The sequence below is a fragment of the Echiichthys vipera genome (assembly GCF_963691815.1).
Source record: "Echiichthys vipera genome assembly, chromosome: 19".
Lineage (NCBI taxonomy): Eukaryota > Metazoa > Chordata > Actinopteri > Perciformes > Trachinidae > Echiichthys > Echiichthys vipera.
This window is the reverse complement of record NC_139844.1, coordinates 15,599,545-15,619,600: the sequence shown is the minus strand read 5'-3', so window position 1 is coordinate 15,619,600 and position 20,056 is coordinate 15,599,545. Positions and strand designations below refer to the sequence as shown.

Genomic DNA, 20,056 nt, shown 5'->3' with positions numbered 1-20,056 from the left:
TCAATAACTCTCACTACAGGGAGATATATATTATGATTGCTTGTGTGCTCTGTTTCATTGGTACAAACGCTCAGGTCTCAGAAGTCCTGTACCACAAGTATTGTCAGCGAGTGTGGGGCTGATAAATGACACCACCAAATACCAATATCTAGTATCAAATACATACACAGATAGTTATTTTATTGCATAGGAATCCCCTTATCCTCCTCTCCTGGCTCAGTTTGCTATAACCTAAAACTAGGTCTTTAAAATAATCTGATTGATCTCTCATCCAGCCAATCAGAGCGAGGGTGCTAACAACCAGGGAGGCTCTTGTGGGTATGGGAGGTGGTGTGGGGGGCACTTAATTTGTGGGGTCAACCAATCGAATCTCAGAAGTCCTGATTTCTCGCCATACCTCACTTCTCCGCTCTGCATACCCTAAAGCAGCACAACCCTGAAACGTATTGAAACCAACAGGCTAGCTCAGTTTGCGCCCAGAGACCTGCAGAAGTGGAGCAGCCCTTAACTAGCAAATGGGGTCGTATTCCCCACTGAGAGCTGGGAGTGGAGGAACCTCATTTAGCTGTAGCCTGCAGACTCTCCCCTTCCACTAAGCTTTAAAACCAGACAGGGGCAGACTGAGCTGCTGGAAGAGAAAGCCTCAGTGGTTATCAAGTTGTTGACAAGAGAGAATAAAGTTGAGATATGTGTACATTGAATTATTTAGTGTCACTCAATTACAGATAAAAGCAACATCCACAAGACGAAAATGCAATTAGGTTTTGGTGATATGACAACCCTGAGATGATAGACATGTCACTAAAACACTAAAACATTGAGAGATTTTGCCATATCATTTATAGCGAGACATCTATTCCTGTAATATCTCTAATTGTATGAGACCGGCAAACATGTGGCTTTAATCACTGCTTCACTCAGCAAAACTGCTCTATTGCAATATTGGATTTTTATGTGACTTTGGCCAAGTGTTTAATTTGGGTCAACAACAGACATTCATGTATTTTATGCATAAAAAAGGTATTCAATGTTCTTTCTTTTTTGCTGCATACAAGATCAAGATTGGACCTTAAAGCTCACTTTTTTTTTAATTTCCAGAAAAATAGCTATATAACGATATAGTGATATCATGATATCCCATTACTTCGATTTTCAGGGAGGATTTTACATGCAGCATCAGCTAAATGCCATCATTGAACAATTACCGATAGGGTCTGAATTGAGAAATGTAGCTATTAATCAAAAAGTGTACGTACATAAAAACATCAAGCATGCACCTGATCCAAGAAGGTTATTCTGCATTTTATAAATCAGGTCATTAATTTACTGTATATATTTTGATTCCTTACCCGAGCTGTCAGCATTGACATAGGCCTCAGCAGACAGCTTCAGGGACTGGAACAATGCCTCGTAATTTTCAAAGAAATGTTGCTTCTCCACATATGCCTGATGAAGACAGAAACAAATGGGAAAAAAATTACCACATGTGAGGAGGCAATGCTGACGGAAGCATCATAATGGATATACAGCAATCAAACTGGTTATCATACACTATGTAGCAGGTAATTCTTTTTAAATTTCATGAATTCTAACCAACAATGTTCTAAAATTAAACAATAGAGCAAAATATTTTCCATATTTTTCCTAACTTTAAAGATCTACATAGTAACCCTAAAGATTCAGCACATGTACAGAGTGAATTGAAGCCTGCTGTGTGCTTACACCATAGTTGTGGAGCATCAGTTCCACCGTCTCTTGTCGGCCGTATTTTATGATCCAGGATTTGAGCTTGGACTCGGCTAGAGTGAGGAAGGCCTGCATGTGGTGTTTGTTCTCCAAGAACTCCATTCTAGACAAGTGGATGCTAGTAGATGTAGAGACAAAGTTCATCCTAAAAAATACACAGATTACAAAGGACATCAGACCTACAGCTTGACCTTCACATTCTGCTTCTCCTCTAGAATATCAAATCATGCCAAGTGAGGCGGTTTATATCAGACTACGTGTCTTTATTACCTCTCAGCAATATCTTGGAGCTGGTCTGTAGGAACTGGGACTCCGTCGACACTTCTGTCTTTAACGATCTTCTGAAAGACCTGCTGGTGACTTTCCAGGCTCTTCAACACATCCTGCACAGTGTAAATAAATGTGTATGTATGCAATGCATGTGTAAGCACACGAACACAGGAAAAAGAAAAATACTTGTAAAGACTGAACAAAGAATGGGGTTTTTAAAAAAGAGAGTTTAAAAGAGTCCCTGTTAGCAGTGTACTGCTCTAAATAATGAATTGATTTCTGACTAAAATAGGAACTGAACAAAGCCACCGCTTTGTCCAGTGCCTAGTTGTCCTCTGTTTCTGCAATTTGCCTCTCTGATCTATGGCTTCATGCTAACCTTGTGCTGCTCCAGAGCCCTGTGGACAGTGACAGCTGTCACGTCATGGGCCTGATGGACGATGATCTCTTGTCGCAGGGCTCCTTCAGCCTCATGCAGCCATGCCCCCACCATACTCAGAGGAGCTGGCAGAGACCTGTCCAGCTGCAGATGCCAGTCCAAGAGCTGAAATATGGAACACAGTTGAGGAGAGAAACACTATAAGCAGATTGTGACCATCCAGCTTATTGTATGGCATAATAAAACATACAACCCAACATACAACCCCAGTTAAATCTTAAAAGTGAAAAAAAATTACAGATAAAACAATAACAATGGAAGCTGGTTATCACATGCAGAAAATAAACAGACTGTAGAGCTGATTTATATTGATTGCTTTTGATTCAGTTTATGTCTTAATTGAAGTGAGCCCCAGTAAATGATTAAAATGTAGGAGACAAATTGCCATCAAACTTGCCAGAAAAAAAACAATACAGATTGAGATTGTTGCCCTGGCGGCTGGTGGCTGAGCGGGTAGAGCAGTCACCCCATGTAAAGAGGCTGAAGGTCCTCGAAGCAGCGGCCGCGGGTTCGCCTCTGACCCGCGGCCCTTTGTTCCCATCTCAATCTCACCCAATTTTTTGACTCTCCTATATACTTTAAAAAAGGCATAAAAACTGCCAAACAAATTATCTTTTAAAAAAAACAAAAATATGCAACCATGACTTGTTTTGAGCAGGTTTAATGTCCCTCCAGCTTCTCTCACCCTATTAGAGACTCTCTCCCAGGCCTGTTTGACCAGAGCCTGATCCACTGTCAGCATCCCATCCTTCTGAGTTGACTGCAAAGCTCCCTCCACCTGCTTCCTCCTCATCTCCAACTGGACACGCAAACTCTTGAACAACTGAAAAGAAAGGAGAAGAGAAATCTGTTAACAATTCAAAAAACGTTCACGTTACAGTATACAGGAATCATAACAAGTCCTCTCTCAGGGGTCACACCATCTTCCCATTGGTAACCAATCAGACCCTCATCAAATCTGTGGCTAACTGCCTCTGAAAGCTGTCCCTCTTTCTGGCTTCATATTCTCACACTCGTCTGAATAATGTGAAGAGAAAATTGGGGTATCCCACATGCTGCTGAATATGGAAAGTGTCCCGAGGCTTGCTGGAATAAGCCAGATTGACTGAAAATATGACGGCTGCAGTCTGATCCCCACAGTGTAATGCCACTGATTAAGCTAATAATAGGAGCGTCTGTGCACACACACGTACGCGCGCGCGCGCACACACACACACACACACACACACACACACACACACACACACACACACACACACACACACACACACACACACACACACACACACACACACACACACACACACACACACACACACACACACACACACACACACACACACACACACACACACACACACACACACACACACACACACACACACACACACACACAAACCTTGTACTGTTGAGTGAGATTGCCCTCCGTCTCCTGAGCCTGTATTGCGTCTCTCTCCAGCTGGTTGAGCCACATTTTGAGCTCCCTCAGGCTCTTTCGCTGCTCTCTCTAGGAGGCCGGTATGGGTGAGAGGTGGTGGGGGGATCATCGGGTTGAAAGATGGACAGGGAAATTTGGAAGTGCAACCGGGAAATGAAAAACAAACAAAATAGCGGATGGAAGAGTGTGAGGGGAAAGGAGAAAATAAAAAGGAAGAAAAAAAAGGTGATTAACCAAATAAATGTTTGAGGGATTGATGAAATCAAGAGGGTGAAAGAGAGGGCATGTACTGTTAAACATGTGTTCGCTTAATCCTCTGTGTCTCCCTGTAGGACAAAACGTCAAAAACCCACAGCTGCCAAAAACACTCAGCTTAAACAGGGTACTTTGTCTGAGACCCCCTACTAACATTTCATTGGATTTTAAGTAACCATGACGATAATACTATGCTGCTCAAGAGCTTGTGAGATTGTCTATTCAGTTTGAGAGCTGTTCACTTTCGTTCTATTCAGTTTTATCACTTCACGCTAGCTCCTGTAAGGATATCAAATGTTATTCTTTAGGACAGCGTTAAAATAATTTAACCTAATTCTAAATGTAAACAGATTTCATTGTCATTGTTTTCTATTTCTGCAAATCATTTTACAGCCAGTGTTTCAGTGGACATTTATTTAATTGTATAAAGTAAAACTTTTGTTGTTTGGATGTGGAAACACAAGGGCCAATAAAATAAACCTTCATCCACCATCAATATTCAAGATAAACATTAGTGTGTTAGCAAGAACTGTCAAGAAATGAACAAAGCGGTTGGGAAACACAACAACCACCAAAAGCCTGATCCGTGTTGTAGGACAACAAAACACAATGTAACACTGACGGCAAATGGTAAGCGCAACTTTAAAGCACATCACTGTCCCTGCCCCTGTTAACCTTAAAAACAGGCAACCTCAATTTACAAGCTTTCCATCAAATACGCTCTATCAATGCACACTGCACATGCCAGAGGCTTTCATTGTCATGCTAATGGAACCAGGAGCCATAGCGGGAGGTAACGTTAATAAATGGTAATATCACGTCTTATTATACTGGACTTCCTTTTGTTATCATGGCTCAGAAACCCTGGGGCAAGAATATCACATCAGGTAAGATAAAGAGCCAGCATTAACATATAGCCTCTATTTTGACATGGAAAACAATGTTTAATCTCTCTATACACTGTACAGTAGACAGTGATACTGTAATCCAATCCAATAGCTCCAAAAATAAGCATTAATCACATTTATATGGAAACCATGAATTTGCATGGGTGCTAATTGCATTGAGCTGCAGGAAATGATGGAAAACCTGCCTCTGGGACCTTTAAGTTACTCTATAACCTACCTCCAACATTTCCTCTATATCGCGAGGAGCAAGACCATGCTGTAGGACAGAGGCCAGCACAACAACCACAGGAAAGCAGTCACCACACAAAACCACCAGAGAGACAAAGACAAGGAGAGATACGAGGAGAGAGATGTGCAACAAGGAAAGACATAAAACACTGCCAGACCTGAGTAACAGTATTTAAGAGGACCCAGCTGTACTCACAATGCTAACTAAAAAAAGAAAATGTCATCTACGTATATGTCATGAAGTTCCACACATTAACTGTGACATCTGAAGAGAAAGGCTGAACACATGAGAGAAGAGAATGATTGGCGTATCCAGACTGAGATAAATCTGACAGCTGGTTACCTCTTCTTCTGGCTGTACGTCTGAGTCGCTCTGCTTTCGGTCAGGATGATGCTTCAGGAACTGGGCTACATATGTCATAATGGATTTCTCATCTGGCTTGTCTACATCAACATCTAAGGAGGGAACCAAATGAATGTAATCAGAAGTCATATCAAGTCAAGGGACAGTTTCACTCAAAGAGGAAAATAACTGGAATTGATGAGAATATGTTTGAATGACAATTATTCAGAAACAAACAACTGCCACCCTAAATGAAAACAACCTTCAGCACTCCAGATCAGTGTCTAAGTTCTGTTTAGAGGTTCCACCATGCTGAATCTCATGGCCTAATGGACCTTAATTATTTTGATGTCAAGCTTGATTTGTCATAGTTCATTTTAAAGGGCAGGCGTGAAGGGGCACAGCTGGTGTTTGGGAGTGACACTGAGGTGCATATCTGACGCTTTGATAGATGCCCACTATAGTATTTCAGTATTCTGTTAAATATCAGATTCATACTGTAGGATGAAAAGCTACATATTTAAATGATATGTAAGGTAGGTAACTTCTTGTTTTTTGAGTGAGTAACACAAGGTCATGTTGTTTTTTAATAAAGATAATAGAAAAAGAAAAGGTAATACAGAGGCAAATATCTGTAAAATGAATTTGATCCCATGATGTTGTAGATATGTGGTTTGTTTTTCAGTTTCCATGTATTCACGGACAAAGTCACTCAGAAATGTGATAGAAATTTACCCTCAGGGTCGAGAAGCTGTGGAACGCCGAGCTCTGTCTCAGCAAGTATGAAAGCTTCCTGCAGGTTTTCTCGGTTGGGCCTCCTCCATACACTCTCCATGTCAACTAGATTGGGCCGAAGGGCATGGATAACTGCAAAGAATGCTAACCCTGTGCGCCAACTGGGGCCAAAGTCCTTCACCTCAATGCCCAGACGTCTACAAAGAACAGAGCATCACAACAACAAAGCAAATGGAAAAAAATCAGTTTCACTGATGATGGTGAGGGGCATTTTGAATATTTACTTTTAAAGAGCCAGACAATAAATAAATAAGGAAGGCTACATACTTGGTGGCTGACTGCTGGACCCATCTTAGTAGGGCCTTTCTGGCTCCACCCTGCAGAGGTGGGAGTGGTTTTCTTTTCACAGGGGGGCTGGTGGTCTCAGTGCTGCTGGTGGAGCTGTCCAGTGAAGAAGTACTGCTGGACAAGACCTGGAGTGCTGGTAGGCTACTGGTTAGCTCCTCAATCTGAGAAGAACAGGAAACAGGGAAAGAAATCAGGCCACCAAACCTGCACATTTACACATCATTTTCTATCCTTTGTTTATTCATTATCATTATCATCATTATTAACACCCACCCGAAGAGCTGAAAAGCTTTTACATAGTAAAAGTACTTAAAAATAGTCTTTTGTTTGTTTCTATCAACTGATGCATTAATATGTAACGTTGTCATCATTATGGGTCTGCTTGAAAGAACTGTTTCCAACTGCTCATCATTAAGCTTTATTCATCAAAGTGGGGTCCATTGAACATTGGAGCAAATGGGGATGGATATCTTTGGGCAAATAACAACATTTACATTTATATTTTTATTTAGCTTTTATTGTATTGTACGGTCTCACTATGACTGTAAAGAATAGCAATTCAGTTGATGAATTGTAACATATTTAACAACCCAGAGTCTTGATGATATCATCCATGTCTGGAAAAATCAAAACACAATACATGTATGGGTTTGGGACAACAATCACCAAAATATATTATTAGGCTTCAGTCTAGCCAGCTGATCAGCTGTTGAAGGTTTATAGCTTTGCACATATAATCGACATCTCAGTTTCTCCTCTCTACTGCCAGCAAACTTAGCTCTTAGCTCAGAAAATCCATAAACATCTGTGTGAAGCTGAATACATCAAAATGTCAGTAAGTGAATAAGTATGTTTTCCACTGTTTCCTTTATTTAATATCCTTATGTTTGCTGGGAGTGCAGACATCTCCTTGTTCTGATGTTGCTAAGAGACTGCGGTATTGTGATTAAGTTCTTGTTGATCTGTGCATGGCTCAAATGCCTGAGGTAGCAACTGCTTGTTTGCAGTGAGGATGCTTAAGAAGATTGATTTTCCCCATCTTAAATTTCTCTATTAGTTTAAATTGCTTAGCTTATTGCTAGCTAGCAAAATATATATTTCAAGAATCCTGCTTTCCTAATAAGTACAGCCAGTTTACAACACTAAACTAATGTAGGCTTTTGCATATTTCTTATTGGAGGTGATACTTGTTTGAAGATGTGCCATTAAAATAAGTAAACCCTGCTGTATATAGAAGCAGCCATGAAGTTTTCAATTGGAAGTCCTAGTAGTGATTTGATAACATCACTGACTAAGACGTTCACATCACCAAACTTTTAGTTAGTACCAAGTTTCTTCTCCAAGTAAACTGCGTTAACAAATCCGATTGATGGCATTTTTTTTTAAATCAACCAAAGGCAATGTTACCTGGAAATAGAGGATGATGGTCCACATCAATCCCAATACAATTGACGGCCTTCCATCAACAATGTCTGTGGAGTTGATGTTCACAAGCTTGATCTGCATCAAAACACAATATACAGTATGGCAATGTCACATAACAGGACCTCATAATGATTACAAATTCCAATCAATTCCAGTTTATCCACTAACATTTCACTATAATCTCAAATATATGGATTAAGTACAAGCACAATTTCCCACAATCTGGTAACTCTGGTCTCGTGCACATGTTGACACATAATGAACAATATACAGAATAATATAAAGGCATAATCATCAGCACTACTGGATGCAGATAATCCTGACCATATCTATTCCATGTCCTGAACAAATCAGTGCAGTAACGTTATGAATACTGACCGGTGATCCTCTGTAGGCAGACTGGAGGGCAGATAAGAAAAGAGGAAGAGAGAGGAAGAGAGCGAGAAAGCATTTAGATGTGTTTGATTGAAGGAGGATGCCTCATTGACTGTGAGATAGCAGATACTGTAGCATATCTGAGGTGAGATGAGTGGTTGGCTGAGAGGAGAGATCTATCACCACTACGCAGGCAATGGGGATTACATCCAGCAGAGATGGACAGAGAGAGAGTGATACAGGCAGAGAGAGAGAGAGAGAGCAAGAAAATGGAAAAAGAGAGGGCTGTATCTCCTGATATGAAGTATTCTATATGATGACACAGAGGGTTATATTACAGTGGCGCTGCCGCACAACAGGTCATCATATGGTAATACAAGCCACTCCGTATATATGTGACAAAGCATGGAGGAAGAGATTGGGGGCAGGCGGGGCAGCGTGGGATAGTTGCTGATAAGAACACATGCAATACACAGTTTCATATTAGAAAACACAGCAGGTCGCCTGGGCAACTCAACACTGTGGTGTGAAGCTGGAATGGTTAATGGAAGTGTTTTGGGTTGTGACCATATACATTTCATGTATCACCCCAATTATAGCTAACCTGCTCTGGTTCTGAGTGTCTTTTAGGATTGATTTAAAGTTATTATAGTTTACAAGGCTCGTAATGGTTTGGGACTTACATTACTAATGCTTTGTTGTTTCAAATCCTTTGTGGCATCCTAGATCCTCTATCAAACAATTAAGAAAATCAGCAGCTCAGTCTTTATTAACTGTGCACCAAAACTATGAAATGATCTATCCAAGGCTATAAGGGACGCAAGCTCTCTTTAACAAACTGTCACACTTCTTGTTCTTATGCCTTCCTTTGTTTTATTTCTATCTTTGACATAATCTATTGTTCTAAGCATACATGTTCTTGCTATTTGTTTCTAGTTGTTAGTTTTTCATTTGATTGCTTGTTTTTATTGCACAGCATTTGAACTTGTTTTAATTTGCCTGGTTTTTTTTTCTTGTTTCCTCACTTTATTGTAAAGCACTTTGAGCTACACTCCCTGTATGAAAGGCCACATATAAATAAGGTTTATTATTATTAATTATTAATCGAAAGTGTTGGTCTTATCTTAGTTAATGTGCTGTTTTTTAACCCTTCTTGTTATTTTCCTTTTAGGGAGCCTATTGTTACATCTGGCCAGGGACTGCAGATGTAACAGAAATGTTTATTAATATGCACTGTCCCTGTCAGAAAAAATACAACATAATAAATAAAACAATTAATTGTTTTTATAAAGCTCAAATGCCAACCATTTACTGGTTCTAGCTTCTCAAAAGGGCAGATATACTGCTTTTATTTGTATGTTGTTTGTTTACATCATTATTATCATTATAGAGTAAATACAGTTAGTTTTTGGGGCATTACTCAGACATAACAAGTGATTTCAAGATGTCACATTGGACTCCAGGAAATACCGAAAAGGGATTCTTCATTATTTTCTGACATTTTAATCTTTGATAGATTCATCAAAAAAAAAAAAAAAATCAACAGATGAAAACCTAGTTGGTATTACAACTATGGATTTGAAACTAAAGGTTTAATACATATATTACTATTTTTTTTTAATACAGTTTACAAATATGATTGATGAAATGGTAAACATCATTATGCCACTGAACACTAAACAAAGTTTTCTATGATACAAGAGAGAAACATGTGTCAGGCAATAAAGCGTTTGGGCCTCTAAAGCCAAAATGTAAATATAGTCTAGACATACATCAGATTTACACACAGAGTATATTTACATTTAATTTTCTACACACATAGATTTACGGAATCACACACACACACACACACACAAACACACACATAAAGCAGAGTGCCCACTGACGTCTCCAGACTACAGATTACTGGTGAAGGATTTATGGTTTTAACCCTGTCACACTTGAGGAAGACAAATCAATGTCCCTGCAGACACCAGTTCGTACTTATGGCTTTATTTATGTATATCCAAGGACGAGCTGAGTGAAGCTTTGAGAATGTTTCACTAATCTCACAGAGGGGCAGTTGATGCAGTTAGATGATATCATCCAAAACCACATTAAGCATTTTGGGATGTTATTCTGTCAATGAAGCTGGGAGAGAAAACTGGAGAGTGCTAAAATCATGTTATATGTATATGTTATGTGACTAGCAAGTATGGTGGTTCCAATAGTTACATTTTAGACTTACTACTATAGACTTTTTGATTATTCATCAGCAGCCAAACAAATAAATGAGAGCATATTGGTCTCAGGATAAAGGAGGAATGCGGGAAGGTGGAGAGAGTAAGAGGCGGAGACGAAGGGGAAATGGGTCACACAAGGTCAGGATTCAATGTTTGCACCCACAAGGCAACAGCTGAGCAGAGAGAGAAGGAGGGGTAAAGCAGAGAAGACGAAAAAAACATAAAAAGAAGGCCCTGAACTCTTACCTTCCTACCCTCAAGGAATCTGAGCGCTGTACCAACGTTGGTGACCCAGTGGATCCTCTTTAGCTTCTTGCCTAGCTCACATGGCTGGAAGGAAAAAGGAGAACAATGGAGATGGAAAGAAAGAAACAGAGAAACACAGATGGCTAGAAATAGCTAGTGTGGATAAAATGAAACAGTTTAATTGAAAAGAAGATAAGTTATTTTAAATGCCATAACACAAATATGGGAATTACAGTTGGTGAGCACAGACGCTGTTCCTGATTTTCTCAATCATTATTTTAAAGTGTATTTGTGTTTGATGATAAAGTGAGGAAGACCAAGAGGCCCAATCAGGTTGTGTTCGGCTATAAACAGCCAGATCAATAGGACAAAGACAGCTTAGACCTAAGGCTATATTGGCCAAGTAAAACCCCCAGCTGTGTGTGTGTTTTTGTGTGTGTGTGAATGCCTTTGTCTGTGTTGTGAACTATGATCTGTCCTTGTTAATCTGGGCTTTTCTATTCAATTCAAACATCCTAATAAAAGCCGATCAATATCAACATTTCCATGTAATTGTGGCTCTGTTCACATGCGCTGCAAGAAGTCTGTTGCTCTTTGGGATTTGTCAAAAACACTTTAGCAGTAGCACCAGTTGTTATTATATAAAGACAATCAAAAATAAACAACAATCAAAAAATGTCTGAAATGTTATTTTACGAATCTGATCCCTGTTATATCAGCTCAAGTCAAAATTTAATCCTCAAAGATTATGGGATATGAAGTGTTTGAAGTCTGTGGCCAAATCACATGCTGTAGAAATTACCGTGAGACTCACCAGTTTTTGTCCAGAGAGGACTTCCAGCAGGGCCAGCAGCATCACACCATCCTTGATGTCCTCAAAGAGGTCTGTCACCACCAGAGGCGGGACACGCTACATGTGAAAACAAGCATACCCATGACACTTTATTTCAAAACATTTTGGCTTCAGCCTTTTCAAACAACGTTAAAAGGAGCACACATACAAATAATGTAATGCCTGGGATAATGGAAGGATTTGGCATTTGATACTGAAAACTGAACAAGAGTTTAAGTTTTTGCGTCACTATGAGGCAATACAATGGTGATTGAGCCTACTGATGAAGGCCTTGCATTAGCAGTGTTACGACCTGGGTGTCTGTGGCGACATTCCCGAAATAAATTACAAGTGGCGCACAGACCATTTTCCATCCCTCAGCAGTTATTGGCCCGCCAGAAAGGGTAGGTGGAGCTAACGCAACACACTCGGTCTTCAACTCGATTGTGTGTGATGCAATGCATGGTTCTTTCCGGTCTCTGTTGGCGCGGCGAGTAAACAGTTAATATGGCCAAAAGAACAAAGACCAGATGATGAAACTTTATAAAAAATGTGTGAGCTGTGACGCCAAAGAGAACGGAGATCTTATAGCTTGTAACTTAAGTAAATACATTTTTTGAAACAATTTTTCCAGGAACAATTTTAATGGTGTGCAAGAGACATTCCTAAATAGATTCCTTGGCATACTTGGTTAGATGAATTCACTGAGTACATAAACACTGCATGCCATAAACTCATACAATGCTTCCTCTGTTTACTTGGAATGCAAAAACCTGGGGTTTAAGACTTAATAGCTCTTGCAATGTACATAAATCTATGAGGCAAGAGGTGTTTTTTTCCCTTAACATTATCCTACTTCAAGTGGCATAGCGCATAAACCAAAATACAATAAATATATTACACTGTTAAGATGTTAATTTCAACTTGTGAAACATGGATAAAGGAAATCCTCGTAAAAAAAAAAACGTACTTAAGGACCAAAAGAGTTTAGCAGTGCCAAATATTACTGACAGCCAGACTCAGCCATAAGTAAAGCTCAGCAGGCTCTGAATGGGGACTTCAAATCCTAAAATATGCTGATGATTTCAAACTGTATCCTCATTGACTTTCTCCCTGACCTGACACAGACTTCTACCGAGGTTTGGGGAAATCCACATATCTCTGTTTCTTGCCGGCGCCACATCAAGGATTTCTCTTAAAGCACAGTCACATGCTGGGGCTGAGGAGAGGTTTAGAGGGGGGGAAAGCATTCAGAGGAGCAAGCCATTCACAGGGAGATTAGCAGCAAAGGGAGTAAAGGAGAAAGCTAGAAACGGCGGAAGCAGAGATGTGTGTGTTCGTCTGTGTTAGCGCACGCAAAAGGAGTGTGTGGTGAGAGAGAAAAAATACATACAACCCCCAACATCTTGGATGGCAAGAGGGGTATAATTGAGTAGAAAGAGTGGCAGCGAGAAAAATTATAGAAGGCAAAGAGAGAAGGGACACCAACCTCACGTCTTTCAAAATTAATTAGCAAATATAGTAGCGCTAATTCCCCTTCTAATGTCATTTCATGGCTTTGGATATTGGAATATTCAGACAGCACTTGTGCTCCTATCATAAAGTGACAGAAGAAACATTTACAAAGACCCCTTCAAAGGGATAGATTATACCATGAGCTAATTGAAGTTAAATTTACCTATTTGTTCATTATAATCCCAAAGCTAATGAGGAAATTTCTGACTAATTACAAAATAAGAAAGTAATATCCATTTCCGCTGCTGAGCCACATGAGCTAAAAAAATAAATCAAGGTCTTAATGAGCTAATTACATATGAGTGTCTGGGCCATAATTGATTGTGAGAAGAGGAGTTTCGCGATGTGTGTCTGTCTCTGCTCTCATGTTATTCCCCTGGTACACTTGACTCAGTGGATTCCAAAAGATCAACAGCATGAAAGACAGAGGGAGGGGAGAAACAAAGACTGAAGGGTTTCATTTTCAATTGCAATACATCCCGTTTGAAGGAACCATTGCAACCAGATGCCTTGGGTCCAAATCTTTTGCAGGTTACAGTATGTGCACACTTTTGTACGGGAATTATTTGTATGTAAAGGCAACAATGTGACAAACTTGAACTTTTAAAATCACAGTATGTTAGGTTAGTAAAGTCCTGCATAAATGTATGGCACAGGTCGAATGCTGAAATACTTTTGGCCGTTAACAAGAAATCCATCACATGGAAATGGCTACAGGTAAACCATGCAACGGAGGATGACTGACTGGGATCAGTCTGAGAACCATGAATGTTTGTACCCAATTTGGCACATCACAGAAAACTAAAACGCCAGAAGGATTCAGTAGATGGCAGAAAATTAAGGAAAATATCCTTGCAGCTAAGTTGGCTGAGGCGCATACCATGCACTGTGATGTGCTGGGTTTGAATTTAGTGTGCACGGAGTATGACATCCACTCAATCCCTTTCTAACCCCACTAAAGAAAGAAGGGGGAGCAGGGAAGTAAACACCAAAAGAGGCGCGGGGAGCTTCACTTTACTGCTGCTGTAATCTCTAAGAACACTTGGTTCACTGATTACTGTACTAAAACCGTTTGCCTGGAAAATGCCTGAGTGACGATGAGACCTCAGCTGCTCATACCGGTCACTTTGTAATTAAGCTTGAACCTTCTCAGAAAGGATTTGTCAAAATGGAAACTTGGGGTCCGCTCACTGAATCCCCGCCCCCCTTGTCGCTCCACTGCAGTGACGGGTGCACCTGTGCATCAACAAGCCTGCTAATTAGATAAGAACCAATATTCTACCATTCTGAGCAAAACCAAGCAATATTATCTAATATCGATAGAATATATAATAATAAGGTACTTCACTTACATCACCCTCTGTTTAAATGAAAGAAATAACCTGCAAAAAGTACTGCCCTGCTTGCTCTTTTACAGTTTATACTAACTGGTGACTTAATCTGGTGAACTACTCCTGAGTAATGAGAGTCATTAATCTTCTGTATAAATTACCAGCTTCAATACGTCCTCTCATAGAAACTCTTTGTCAAAGCCCATAGGACTTCTTTTGTTGTACCTGTGGAGTGGAAAAGTAAGGGGGAGGGGAGTGATAGTGAAAGGAAGCCCTTATGCCATGTCTCAACTCACCTAACGATTAATCACATACCTTTAGGCGCAGAATTAAAGACCTGTGATAGGTGGAGTGGCCTAATCATCTGCATAGCCAAGGGCATTATCATCCTTCTGAGAGCAAAGTTAAGTCAACTGTTAAAGCTTCTTACATCTCGCTATCCTCCTGTCTGTCTGTCTCTCTCACACATTGTTTTCCCTTATGTGTCTCTAAATTGTTCTTTGAGCATTTATAGAAGTGAGAAAAGTCCAGGAGATGCCATTTAATCTCTATTCGTTTACAGAATGACATCTTAAATTAATTCACCTCCTTATTATGACAGATCATCCACACCTTCTGAATTGACTTTTACCCCCTACCCATCACAAAGCTCTCCAAACATTTAACAAGCTGCCATGACGACCAAGACATTTTTGAAGACAAATATAGGTGAATCAGTGTCCCTATGGCAACGCCAGGCATCAGGTGAAAGGGCAAGCAGTTCCATGATGGTCGAGAAGGCTAATTTGATCAACAAAGTAGAGAGAGAGAGGCAAGGGGGACACTGTTATCTCTTCTGATGGACCTGCGCGATAGTATCACTAATTGATTGATTAGTTGAATCGGTTAATTAAAGTGAATGTACATGGAATTCAAATTAAAGTTCCTAATTCTTTGTCAAACCAGCTAATTTGTGTTTTTGTACCAAGAATTGGGCTTCAGTTTTATGACAATTGATCCACCAGGCATTATGTTATTGCATTTTAAGTTAAAAAAATAAATAAAAATAGTAAGACATTTGGGTGGTATACTGTTTTGCTTTCTTGCTGAGAGTTAATGAGAAGATTGTAACCACTCTCACATCTGTAAGGTAAATATGAAACATGAAACAAGCAGATGGTTAGCTTAGCTTAGCAAAAACATTAGAAACGAGGAAAGAGTCTGGCAGTAACAAAATCTGCCTGCTAGCACTACTAAATTACTACACTGTATGTTGTTTGTTTCATCAGTGCAAACACTTCTAATTCATCTAACGGTGACATTGAAGGTTGCAACTGAAACTTCTCCCGTTAAACAGCGAAACTGCTTGATCCATCTACTGTACATATTTACCATGCAGATGTGGGAGTGCTAATAGTCTTCTCATTTAACTCTTGGCAAGACAGCGTATAAGTGCATTTCCCAGAATGTTGAAATATTGCTTTACACTTTTTAATCCAGACCTTTGAGGATCCCTCTTCTTTGTATCCTTCTGAATCCTCATCGTCTTTCCCGTCTTTCCTCAAACCCCAACATTTTCAGTGACCATGAAATAGCAAAAGGACTTTGGCTCTACTCCATTGCGTCAAAATGACTTAATAAATAAACTATGCGCTTACCTAGACGTTATTAACAATTCAAGGCAAGTATTGGCCTGTGTGTAATTTTCTGCTGCCACGATCCTGAGACATGATATTTTAATATTACGTCAAGGTTTATTCCCTCCAGAATGCTTTTCAAATAAATTTTCTGCTCCACGTCACCGAAGTTCAAGGCCTCCACAGCTGTCGTAATCAAATAGGAAACCTTGAAAGGACCATAGCAGATTGAAATAGCACTTAATTGTGTTACACTGTGCCATATTTGCCTTGTCCACCCAATCCTGACACACTATTCAAGCAGTAATGGGTTAAATTGAAGAGCCTAATGCAGTATAATACAATAATTATATGCATAACATGGCTCCTCAGCATGCAGCTGCATCAAGTGTAATTGTTTAGTATAAGTGACAGATATATTGGTGTCCAAGCTCATTGAGGAGGAAAATGGAGGGCAGTCTTTAGCTAAAAACTCTTATCCTGAACAATCTAAATTGGCCCATATTAACATAGAGAGCTTACAGGTTACTAAGAATTATTGACAGTAGCTTGCAGGGAAAAAGATATAGAGTGTATTAAATGCTGTAATGTGAAAGTGATAATTAGAGTGAGAGTAAATCCTTGCTACAAGCTATATGAGATTGGAGTAAAAGGAATATGAAAGGAGTGTAAGTAAGAATGACTGTGCGTGTGTGTGTGTGTGTGTGTGTGTGTGTGTGTGTGTGTGCGTGTGTGTGTGTGTGTGTGTGTGTGTGTGTGTGTGTGTGTGTGTGTGCGGTCTTAGCTGGCAAAGTCAGTCCCATGACCAGCTCGACAATGTGTTTTGGAAATGGAGCAAATGTCACAGAGAGCACATTGAGTATAGAAAGGCAAAGGGATTGGAAGTGGAAAAGCGATGAAATGGTTAGTTTTCAATCCACAGCACCGGTGTTTATGTAAAGTAACACACAATGCTGGCAGCAGCAGTGGGAATCAGCCAGACTCTCTTACCTTTGCCAAGTGGGAATTGATCCATTTTGTGAATGTCCTTTTCTGCACAGACTCCTGCTCATCTGTAAATCAGAGCCCAGAGCATCACTATCAGTCACATGCAATATAATAAACAAAGAGGAGATTAAAACACAATATTCTCATTGTCTATTGTTGTGAGAGTTGGGTTTGCAGAGCTGGGTGGCGTCTCTAATTAACTTTGATATTATTACTGTCGGTCGAATGTGTCTTAACAAAGTCTCACCACATCATACCTTTACACTGATGTGGCAAAGGAAGACATTTGACATTTCAAAATGACATTTTCACCAGCTGGACTCCCCTTCGTGTCGACAGAAAATCCTGCTCTCAAAAATGCCCTTTAGATGATAGAAGGGCAGTGGTTCTCCGTATACCATGACAAGTACCTCTGCCATGATCTATTATTATTTCTGACCACAGTTCAAGCATGCAATCTGTTGCTACACAACCTTACTCCATATGTACCGATTTGCCCACATCTGAGGAAGGACATTGTTTGTGGTGGCTACAGCGATAGAGTCCATTTAGCAAAAGCACAATCAATAGCATAGATGTCTGCTGACGATGTCCCCTAAAAAGCCACTTAACTTAAATGAGGACAAGACATAAATAAAGCCTTGTCCCTCACACATGCACAAGCAAACATGGTACACACACACACACACACACACACACACACACACACACACACACACACACACACACACACACACACACACACACACACACACACACACACACACACACACACACACACACACACACACACACACACACACACACACACACACACAGGCAAACAGAGTATAAAGATTTTCAGAACTGTAGATGTTCTGCTTTTAGAACCTACTACTGCATTACTGATTCCCTTTCGACAGCAAAATTCATTGCCGCTTGCAGCCTGTGCAATAACAAGCAGTTACATTTGTAATCGAAAAATTCATGTGCAGCTGTCCCATGAATCCCATTATAATGTACACAAACCAGATGTATAGTCAGCCTTGGACTCTAAGGATCCAATCATGAACAGTGACTGGCACGTGACAATGTTTTTTTTTCTGTCCCATCAGCGCCACAGAACAATATCCTTGAGAAAGCATGTTATCAGTGAGAGAGGACGTCTGACGCAGTGCTTTCCTCTACCTTAATGAAATATGCTGACGGTTTGATTACCCTCAAGTTGGTTAGTGTGTCACTAGGTACTGTGGACCGACGTGAACAGCAGTAAGGGGTGTGTGTGTGTGCATCGGAGAGATGGGAGGGGGGAGTTGTTCATACATAATGCAGATACATTCACGCAAAGTCATACGTGCCACTGAGCAGGTCCCTGTTCTATGAATTAATCTTTTGATTGGGTCCAGGAGTAATCAAATATTGATGGGCGGTAATATTGGATGAGAATGAGAAAGATTTAGCCCCCACATCCTGGTGCAGGAACATGTGTGACGGAGAACATGTCTGCATGAGCGTGGTGCCAGCCTCTCAGTCTCAGGGACGAGGTGACTTTGAACTCTGCGCACACAGAATCTCACTTAAGCACACACACACACACACACACATACAGTCACATTCTTTTAATATCACAAAGGCAAACAGCCGTCCTCAACAACCAAGACTAGCAGCAGCATTTTAACACACTTGATTACCTTCTGGGCTAGTGTTGGCCTGTATCATCATTAGTCTTATCCGCAGCCCCTGAGTTCCCACTTTGATCCCCCACAGTGAAGATGACCTTAATGAAATATCATTAAAATCTAGTTTGGCTGTGTCTACACATGAATTGTAAAGCAACCATTCTGATCCATTCTCTCTTTTGCTTATTCCCCCCATAGGATAGATAGATAGCTAATGTGACAGGAAACAAATAAAAAAAAACATTATAGTAATGTTTCTTGCAATACAAGCCAATCTATCATCCGTTACATCCAAATACAGGTGAGCAGACAAGCAGAGAACCACAGGGTCAAACAGAGAGAAAGGAAATCAAACATTTTGACAGTTTGCCCACTGTCTATGACACACGCAGTGAGCTTGTACTTGTCTGCTGAGTGTGTTTGCTTCACCTGCTGTAGGCTCAGAGCTCAGCGACCTCCACACACACACGCACACACACAGACAGACAGACAGACAGACACTATGCCATAGTGGAAACGCCCCCTTCAAATTTCTGCACATTCAACTTAACACACACCAAGTCTACAGCCTAAAAAATCTCCCCTGCAAGGACCACTTAATAAGGAAATTACACTGCAAAATGTACAGACTCACATATAGTCAGCATATACATTCCACTCTGCAGTGCCACGCTAAATCACTCACAACACACACTACCACACAAGCAAATTGTACAGACTATGTTCTTGCCTTCTTTTTCTTTCACTCTTCACCTCAGGAGGGGACACACATTCATACACACACTGTCCCACTTACCCCGGAGGTAGTGGAAGAACCCCGTCACCAGGTTGAGGGATGTGTTCTTTTTTGGGGAGCCTTCGCCCCCTGCTCGCCGTGCCATCTTGTACCCAGGACTACGCCTCGATTCCCGCCTGTTTTCATGGGAATGTTGAGAGGACATTCACGGCAACCTCCGGGAGAAGCTATACTTGCCCTTGCTCCTGCCCTTGCTGCCTTGGGGAGGTGTCTTTAAAGAGATCCCTGGAGCACTGGAACCTTCCGAAATGACAGCGTTGAAACTGTTGCTCTGAGGCAAAGCAGGGAAGAAGCTTTCACCCTCCTGTTCTCCTCTCGTCCTGCTGTCCTGTCCTGCAGTAGC

The 20,056-nt window shown here is 40.6% G+C and overlaps 1 protein-coding gene across 1 annotated transcript in view; it reads right to left on the bottom strand.

The window, feature by feature from the left end:
* Window positions 1–19,798, bottom strand: part of syne1a (spectrin repeat containing, nuclear envelope 1a) — a gene marked incomplete at its 5' end in the record, with an annotated part of 121,139 nt that extends 101,341 nt beyond the window's left edge. Inside the window, 15 exons of the mRNA XM_083934031.1 lie at window positions 1,350–1,446; window positions 1,723–1,891; window positions 2,017–2,129; window positions 2,396–2,560; window positions 3,141–3,278; window positions 3,855–3,962; window positions 5,628–5,740; window positions 6,363–6,559; window positions 6,690–6,871; window positions 8,118–8,210; window positions 8,514–8,534; window positions 10,979–11,062; window positions 11,793–11,888; window positions 17,263–17,324; window positions 19,714–19,798. Of these exons, the coding sequence (XP_083790157.1) occupies window positions 1,350–1,446; window positions 1,723–1,891; window positions 2,017–2,129; window positions 2,396–2,560; window positions 3,141–3,278; window positions 3,855–3,962; window positions 5,628–5,740; window positions 6,363–6,559; window positions 6,690–6,871; window positions 8,118–8,210; window positions 8,514–8,534; window positions 10,979–11,062; window positions 11,793–11,888; window positions 17,263–17,324; window positions 19,714–19,798 (1,723 nt within the window). The remainder of the gene's footprint in view (window positions 1–1,349; window positions 1,447–1,722; window positions 1,892–2,016; window positions 2,130–2,395; window positions 2,561–3,140; window positions 3,279–3,854; window positions 3,963–5,627; window positions 5,741–6,362; window positions 6,560–6,689; window positions 6,872–8,117; window positions 8,211–8,513; window positions 8,535–10,978; window positions 11,063–11,792; window positions 11,889–17,262; window positions 17,325–19,713) is intronic.
* Between the last annotated feature and the right edge of the window lie 258 nt (window positions 19,799–20,056).